The following is a 9,399-nucleotide window of genomic DNA, read 5'->3' on the forward strand; positions in this document are numbered from 1 at the left end:
TATGAGATTTTATCAACCTATAAAAACTAAATTTTACATTCTAAAATTAGACCACTAAATTATTGCTTTTTTCAATAGGTACCAACTTTGTAATTTAACTTAAGTCAATTAAAGCGAACTTTTTTAACAATTTGCCAATTTATAGAAAATAATCAAATTTCTCAAGGAAAATAACTTGTCTATTTCAATTTTTGATACCATCGAAAACATGAGAGTTTATTTGGTTGGAAATTCATATTATATTTTATATTTTCAGATTTATTGAATTCGATATTTGACAGACAAGTTGATTTATTTTGTCTAAAAACTATGCTTTGAATTCTATTCTATGATCTAAATCATACAAATTTTGAAAAACAATATTTTTATGTTTTCAATATATCAGATTTTGAATTTTAAATTTTAAAATACACAAATATATTAAATAAAAATAAAAATATTTAAAAATATAATATTGCATGTTATAAACTCGATTATTTTTTAAACATTAAAATATGTATTATGTAATATATTATAAATATTTAATATTATAAAATAATAATTATACAAAAAAAATGGTAAAGTAAAATAAGTTTATAAGTTAATTAATAATAGTTTAGAGGGTTGACAAGTAACTACAACTGATTTTATGGTTTGTAAATATTTCTTCAAACAAATATGAAACAATTGTTTAAATCAGAATCTAATTTCAAAATCTACTACCAAATACATATTGAAAACCATAAAATATAATTTTTTTTTATTGAATCCGTTATTTTTAATTATTATTGATAAATTACAAAAACATTCATGAAATATGATGGTTGTTGTAATTACATTCTTAAACTTTTAATTGTAAAAGTTGGACTCCTAAACTTCCATAAGTATTAAATATGAACCCTCAAACTTATACTACAGTAAAAATTGAACCTACAAATTATAAAATCAAACTCTTAAACTAATATAAATACAAAATCCAACTTGACCTGATTTTAATATTTATATAATTTTTAAGATCCAATTTTTAAAATTAAAAGTTGATAGATATAATTGCAAGGATGCGTGGGATAATTTTTGCAATTTGTCTAAAATGCAATCCGTCTAGGGGCACAGTAATCGACTTGCCAAACACACTCACAACGGAAAGTACGTTATTTTCGTCGGACTCTATTTTCACGTGCTGCTCACGTGTTTCATCCCTTTGCTCGTCACCGACTGAGCCGGCCGAGGGTTTATTTCTCACCGGGGAAGAGACGGCGGCAAGAGAAGAAGATGGAATTGGCGACGATGGAGACGGCGGAGGCAGCGGCCGCGAAAGGATTGAGTTGCGAAGCCATGGATTGCTTGTCGGAAAGGCTTTCGTTGCAGGAAGATCTTTACTTTCCTCGCGCGCTTCAATCCACTGCCACGAATCCGTCTCAGCGCAAGGCCATTCTGCTCGACCTTCTTTCTCGCGATGTCGCCGTGTTTCTTGGTTTATCTCTCTCTCTCTCTCTAACGCTGGATTGTTGCAATTTCTGGCATCGATTTCTGTTGTATGTTGATTACTTCCTTTTAATTTATAAGAGCCCTAGCTTAATTTATCGATTTCGAAGGAGAAAATTTACAAGAGCCCTAGCTTAATTTATCGAATTCGAAGGATATTTTGAATGAGTACATTTATGCTTATTTGATATGGCGAGAGTGTCAGAATTCTGAGTCCTATGGTTCCATTTAGCTCCTAGTGTAATGGTGGAGAAGATGACATTAGTTACGCGAGAAGATTGAGCTCCAGAATTTACTTAGGCCTGGTTGATAATTGTTTGTTTTTTGAAAATTGTGTATATATCTACTTCCACTTGTGAGTTTTTCTTTGACTTGTTGTCTTACTTTTTAAAAACTTGTTTTTATTCTAGAATTTGGCTGAGAATTTGAATCTTTATATAGGAAGATGAAAACAATTGTAAGGAAATGGTGAGGCAACAAACAAGCAAAATTTTCAAAGACCAAATGCTTATCAATCGAGATTTTATAGAATGAAGCAATGAATCCCAATTATAAAATAATAGTGGTTTAAACTTCTTTTTATGTGTGTCTGATTGTTCTACGGTTGAGAGGAAGGAACAAACTTTGATGCATTAATACTTTTATTGTATCTTTATGAAGCAATTTTCTTGTGGGTTTTTTGAATTGTTTTTAAGCTTTGAAGAAGAAAGAATTCAACATCTTCTATGATTTCCACACCTTATGCTACTGGAAATGAGGAAAAAAAACATATTTGGCTTTATTTGAAGTTGGTCATCTGAAATTCTGGCAAATAATTGTCTTGGATTCATAACATATCGAAACTTTTTTTGGTAATTAATTTGATTCTAATCCTTGGATGCTGCCTCTTTCTGTTCATTTTAGATATTCTAACATTTGTTGCACCTCTTACTTCGATTGATGTAGAAAGATATGGATCACAGTTGACATCCAGTGAGCTCCATGAGTTTGATGCTCTTAAGGATGATTATGAGATCAATTGGCACTTAAAGCACCTTCGGAGTATAAAGAGTCCGACATCAGATGAATTACACACTAGGTCAGTTATTGTGAAAAATAGGAGACGGGCATATCTGAATAAATTGATATATGATGGCCAGTACTTCTCGGAGGATGCAATGAGGGAGAGAGAGCCTTTTTTGCATTATGAGTATGTAGGGAAGTTTCAGGATCCAAGTGGGAGAGGAATGGCAAGACCAGGGGAGCGGTGGTCAGAGACTCTGATGAGAAGATCAGAGGAAGCAATGTTGGTTGCTAAGATCAGAGGAGAGCAACGCAGGTTAGGTGTTGCCGAGAGGGAGTTGGTAGGTAATGATGTAAACCAAGGGGAAGAAGAGGAGGAGGAGGAGGAGGAGGAAGAGGAAGAAGAGGAAGAGGAAGAAGAGGAAGAGAAAGAGGAAGAAGGGGAGGACAGGAAAGGTAATAATAAGCCTGCTAATGGAGTTGATTCCATGGAGGTAATTTTGTGTGATCTTTTTCTATCTCTTCCTTCGATTTTTTCCCTCACAGATAACTTTTTATGAATTAGTTTGAGTTACATCTACTTCTGATTGGCTTGCTTAATAGGTTTATAGACCAGTCTTTTAACTTATTCTGCCTTGTTCATTACTCTTCTCCTTTTGCAATCCAAGTCCTGTCTATTTAACTAATATCAAATGGTTTTAATGCTTGTAGATTTTTTTAGATATTTATATTTCGTATATCTGATCATTGTGGATTGATCATAATAACGTATCTGAATATATTGTGATCTTTGTGGATTGCTTGTCCTTGAAGTGAGTTGTTTGATATTTGATGCTTTTACTTGTAGGTAACCAGTGCCATGGATGATCATCATGAAAGGTCAGCAACAGGGAATAGTCAAGCTGCTGAGGGTGGGTCCAATCATGTAGCAATCTTATCTGAAGCAGATATGCAAGATCAGATGGATCAATTCACATACATCATGCATCAGAAGTTTTTGTTGGGAGAAGACAATGAGCATTTAGATTACTCAAAAATAGACAATGATGAGACCTTGGATGATCACTGGCTGAGGGAAGCCAATGATGATGCTGAGGAGAAATACTTCGACCAAGATTAGAGGGGATGAAAGGTGCAGTTCCTTTCATCTGACTGTAAAACTTTTATGTTAAATTGGCACGTGTATATTAGATGTCTTTCTGGCCTTTTACATTTTATAACCTCATAAACTTCCTAGTGTTTTAAGCATGGAAATACATAGATAATGACAAGTCCTTTAATCTGAGAGTAGAATTTGAATTCCTACTAGACTGCTTTTAGAATGGTGCTCACTTTAACTTTTAGTGCAGAAAGAAAGATGAGCACTCCTAATTTGGTCTTTAATCTTTCTAAATACTTGTTTTTGTCTTTGAATTTTAGGGTTCTTTCCATTTTTGTCAATTTTGGTGCTTACAATTATTTTGTTTCTGACAAATAGATAATGTGGATTCAAGTATGCATTAATGCTTATCGGGGATACATGGGATGATAGTGTGGTTGAGACATGTATTGTGTGAGCAAATATTTGACGAGTACCAAAATGATTACTTTTTGAAAGTTGAAATTAAAAGACATCTTGAAAGTTCAAGTACCAAATAGTTATTATATAATCATAGTTTAAGACTAACGTAGACATTTTGGAAGTACAAAGACCAAAATAAAATTTGTTAGACCCTTGTCACGGGCAAAGACAAGTCGTGATGACTTTCTAGTTTCTATTAATATAGTACCTATCATACTAAATACTAAATATTGAGAAAATTCTGGTGACATCAGACGAGTCTTTCAATTGTGACTTCTTTCACATGTCAAAACTTACATTTATACCATATTTTATGTTATTTTTGTTACGAACTCTCAGTTCCTATTCAGATGACGGAACTGGAAAAAGATAAGAAGAAATTCAAGTGCAAACGAGATGATGATGATCTGCAATGAGATGACGAATGCAGTTAAAAGACTCCGCTGAACGATATCGTAACTCTGGTAAGATTATCACCTTTGTGCTAACCCTAATGGCAAGGGCAGGTTCCAGGAGTATGGGGATAATTGTGTGCCACACTCCATGAGTTTGGCTTTAGCTTTGCAGGTATTAGTTTGGCATTAGCTTTTTGCAGTTCCATTGGCTTTTTATTTCTCACAGAAAAAAAAGGTTACTCAAATGGATAGAGAGAGTTTTTATGAAATTGATATGGAGAAATTGGGTTGCTGGTATTGGCATCTGGCTCAACTGAAATCTTGTAGTTCTACTCATGTTCTTTATGGAATGTGTGAATATTGATTGAGATCATTATCGGCCTTTAACTCTCAATCTGGTCATGATCATTGTTGTATAAATATGATAGGTTAAACTATAAATTTAGTGCATGAACTTTAGATTTTGAAATTTATCTTTATTTAGTATTTAGTTTGCTATAATTATAAATTTAGTATATGAACTTTTTACTATTTCATTAGTTTTATTCATGGATGTATTAGCCACAAAATTGAGAGTTTAGAGTTTGATAAAACATAAAATATAAATTTATATCTAATCTATCAATTAATTTATTGAATTTGTCATGGATTTGTTTGGTACAAAATTGAAAATTTGGAGATTTATTAATCACTTAAATGAAATTTCAAATAGAACAAACTCGAATTTAAAGATTTAGATTTATTTTATTTTATTATTGTTATTATCTTCATAAAAGGAAAAAAAATAATTAAATTGGGATGTGAGGTGGAATTCTCCATTGGTACAAAATTTGAACTTTATATTTAAAGTTTGAACTGAAGGTAATATACCCTTAAAAATACAATCAAAATATTAACTCATTTAGTACCATTTGTTGTTAGAAAATAATCCATTAACTTTTGAGTACGTAGGTTTGTTATTTAGAAATGTGAAAAAAAAAAAAAAAAATTCCAATTTCCATTTCTAAAAGGAAATAGATCCAATTCTAATTTGATAGTAAAATTGGCTCATTCAAAACAAAAATGTAAATACAAAAAATTGGAAGAAAAAAGAAAATGCAAAAAAATTGAAGACTAAACCGATAAGAAAGTGAACCAAATAAAAACTAATCAATTGGTTTTTGTTCTTTTTGTTCTTAGTAGAGTTCAGTTTGGATTCCTTGTTTTTAAAACCAATTGGCTTGATTTGGTTCTTGGTTAGTTCTAAAATTGATAAAACAAAATTGATTGTCATCTCTAAATTTCTAGATTTGTTATCGACTTTTCACAGATGTTTTAAAAAACCAAGTCAAAATTTTAAAGCTGAAAAAAGTAGTTTTTAAAAAATTGTTTTTATTTTTAGAATTTGGTTAAGTATTCAACTTTTGTATTTAAGAAAGATAAAAAAACATTATATGAAAATGAGAGAGAATAAGTTTACTTTTCAAAAATCAAACATAAATAACGAAATGGTTACTAAATCAGACCTAAAATAAACATTATGTTCACATTTTTGAGCAAACCGAAAACTTCATACATAAGATAAACATTTTAAAAAAGTTCAAAGAAAGGTTTGTTGCTAGGGAATCTGAAAATAAAAATTTTGAAAACAAAACATCAAATGCAAATAGGGCTGCATTTCGTATTTTCAAATATGTTTGGTAGCATCTTAAAAAAAATAGATTTTAATTTAAATAACTGTTTAAAATGTGTTTGATACTATAATCATAAATCATAAAATTAGTTGTAGTTGCTTACATAACATAAGTTGATAATAAACTATTATTAGTTTATTTATGAACATGTTTTATGTTAAACAAATTTGTATAATTATTATTTTGTCATATTATATAATTCATTATATATCACCTAATATATATTTTAATTTTTTAAAAATAAATTTAGTTTATAACATGACATATTATATTTTAAAAAAATTTCTATATTTATTTGATATAATTTAGCATTTTAAGATTTAATATTCAAAATCTGATTCAATGATAACATATTGTCTTCAAAATTTCTATTGTTTGGATCACATAATCCAAAAACAATTATTAGAATCATAATTCAAGTTATCCAAACACATATGAGTTGAATTCAGTGAATCTCAAAACATAAAACAAAATCTAGATTACCAACCAAATAAATCCTAAAATTTTCATATCTATCATCATTCCAATTTTAAAACGAGAATTTTCTAATTTGTTTGACACATGTTCTTGTATGATAAACTTTGCTATCACTTAGAGTCTCTCACCAAACCAATGCTCACTAGGGTGTCCAAATTTTTCATAATCTATTTTTGTCCAAGGAGAAAAATGATTTGAAATCATGTGCATGATTATCAATCAAACTCTTAGAGAAATGACTAATAAACCGAAAAACCATAATAAAAGATAAGGAAATATCATTAAAGGCTAAGTCGGCATACCAAGAAAAAAATAAAAGTGTAAAATTGAAGCAATGTTCTATGACCATATATTAATGAGTGTAACTATTTGTGATGTAAATGTAACAAAAAATCACTCCATATTTGACTTTGGGACTTTGGTTATGTGATTTTTTCCCTCACATCCATAAGATCAACATTGTATTTGCAAAAGATTGGGACTTGGTAGTGGTAAGTTCAAGTTTTTCCGTTCATCCACTTTTTCAAATTGGATTTTGTTTCCTTTTCATTTCATTACCATCTATGATAGTGAAATTTAGGGTAAAATCGGAATAAAAATTCCGCGGAATGACATATTTCCATTTAAGACTTGGAAGTGGTTTTAGAATAGTTAAAATTACTTTGGTCGTGTTTAAAATCACTCCTAACATGTTTTTAGTATTTCAAAATCAATTATGTCTCGTTCAATGACTATTTGATTTTTGAAAATTGTGCTTGTTTTCTCCAATCTTCTTTACCACGATTTTTATATTTATGAATGAAACATTCAAGCTCTGTTGGGCAATCATTTGAATTTTTGTTTTTTGTTTTTGAAAATTAAGCCATAGATACTATTTCTACTCTCAAATTTCTTCCCCCATTGTTTACTTTTTAGCAATGGTTTAATAACCCAAGCCAATTTTTAAAAACTTTAAAAAGAAAAACTTTTTAAATTTTTTTTTTTTGGAATTCGGTTAAGAATTCAACCATTGAAAGATGCAAATCAGTGTAAGAAATGAGGAGAAAATATGCTTAATTTTCAAAAACCAACAACAAAAAATGAAATGATTATCAAATGGAGCCTAAATTTCTTAGTCAAGTTCCAAAAACAAATTTAAGTTTTTAAAAACTATTTTTAAAAAAAATATATAAGAACTTAGCTTGAACTTTGAAAAACATTAATAAATAATAATTAACAAAAAAAAAAAATCCATAAATGAAAGTAAGCTTAATTTGCAACAATTAAACACAAAGAATCATATGATTGTCAAATGGTATTTTGAACCTTTGATTTTACACTTTTAAATATCATATTCACACCATCAAAATCAAGAGCAAGATATTAGTTTAAACCTTCTCATCTTCTTTCATTTGAGATTTTTATATGAATCTCACATGCTCACACAATTATTGATAGGAGATTGAGAAATAAAGAGAAATATCCTATAGGAAAGAAAAAGAGAAAAAGATAAGATATAAAATAATTCCTCTATTATTCAAATATATAATGTAATTAACAAACATATTATTATATAACAAATAATCCCCTTTAAATAGAATATTAATTTATTTTTCATTTCAATTTTTATGTCTAAATCAATCAATAACTTTCTAGTACAACAATTATAGAAATGAAGATTATATACTTTCGACTTTAAGAGATGAAGTGCATGTCAACGATTAGTTTCAACCAATAAAATTAATAAGATTAAGTAACTAATCAACCTTAATATTAAGTTTTAAGAGACAAAAAATCATTATGAATATATACCTCTTTTTAATTTTAGTTTATATATAGATCACTTCAATAAAAATATGTCATCAACATTATTATTGATATTATAATGTAATGTCAAATCAAAATGATAAGAAAACAAAGAAATTAGAATGATGAACTAGAATATTCTCAATTATAGAATTAGTAGAACTAAATAAACAATAATTTTCGTTTTAAAATAAAAAATAAAAATCAATAAAAAAAATAGATAAATTTAATATTGGATAATGGGATAAGGAGAAAGAAGTGGAGATGACAAGGACAATAGTGTGGAAGAAAATTGGCCATGAGAATCACAAGTGGATAAGAATTAGGCTTTCAATTCCATTTTTGTTAAGAAGATCCATCTTTATTTTGTATTTTTTTTTCTTTTTAATTAAATATCTTTATAAGCCCCCTTATTAAAAGTAGGGGAAAAAAAAAAGAGAGAGAGAGAGAAAAGTGAAAAGAAAAAAGAAAAGAAAAGGTTATCTCAATCTTTATAAAGCTACATCAATCTTTCTCAATCTTTCCATATAAAGGGATAGGTACACCCTCCCAAGTTTAGTTTATAAGCAATTTAAAATTATGAATAAAATAGTTAATTTAAGGAGTATTTTTAAATATAGAAAAATAAATCAAAATATTTATAAAATATAGTAAAATTTTAGAACTATCAATGATAGATGCGAATAATCAGTGATATTGATAGACACTAATAGAAGTCTATCAACGTTTATCATTAATAGTTATAAAATTTTGCTATATATTGTAAATATTTTCAACAGTCTTACCATTTGAAATAATTTCCTTTAGTTTAAAATATTTGATTTTTGAAATTTTGATTGTTTTTCATATATATATATATATATATATATATATAAAAGAATTGAATTCTAAATTGGATTGCAAAAAGAAAAAAATTCTTAAAAACTTTTCTTTTGTTTTCAAAACATAACATGAATTTTGGAAACAAAGTTAGAAAGTAGATGACAAACCAAGAGAGACTTGTAAGTAGAATTAATGTTTAAGCTTCATTTTTTAAACTTAA

General features: G+C 28.5%; 1 protein-coding gene across 2 annotated transcripts; it reads left to right on the forward strand.

Moving 5' to 3' along the window:
- The first annotated feature begins 1,063 nt into the window (after positions 1-1,063).
- Positions 1,064-4,863, forward strand: LOC120091911 (coiled-coil domain-containing protein 97). 2 transcript variants are annotated; one of them, XM_039050076.1, is made up of 4 exons: positions 1,064-1,453; positions 2,410-2,960; positions 3,314-3,598; positions 4,367-4,863. In XM_039050076.1, the coding sequence occupies exons 1-3, from the start codon at positions 1,252-1,254 to the stop codon at positions 3,584-3,586; spliced, it is 1,026 nt and encodes a 341-aa protein (XP_038906004.1). In that variant the 5' UTR covers positions 1,064-1,251; the 3' UTR covers positions 3,587-3,598; positions 4,367-4,863. The 2 variants fall into 2 exon arrangements, with proteins under 2 accessions (XP_038906004.1, XP_038906003.1); XM_039050075.1 differs by having other exon boundaries at positions 1,065-1,453; positions 4,378-4,863.
- The last annotated feature ends 4,536 nt before the right edge of the window (positions 4,864-9,399 follow it).

This window comes from Benincasa hispida, chromosome 11 (assembly GCF_009727055.1).
Source record: "Benincasa hispida cultivar B227 chromosome 11, ASM972705v1, whole genome shotgun sequence".
Classification (NCBI taxonomy): Eukaryota; Viridiplantae; Streptophyta; class Magnoliopsida; order Cucurbitales; family Cucurbitaceae; genus Benincasa; species Benincasa hispida.

Bases quoted from the DNA above. Each gene is read 5' to 3' on its own strand.
- LOC120091911 (XM_039050076.1), top strand. From the start codon at position 1,252: ATGGAATTGGCGACGATGGAGACGGCGGAGGCAGCGGCCGCGAAAGGA. The intron at 1,454-2,409 runs GTTTATCTCTCT...CGATTGATGTAG, and splicing joins CGATGTCGCCGTGTTTCTTG to AAAGATATGGATCACAGTTG. The intron at 2,961-3,313 runs GTAATTTTGTGT...TTTTACTTGTAG, and splicing joins ATGGAGTTGATTCCATGGAG to GTAACCAGTGCCATGGATGA.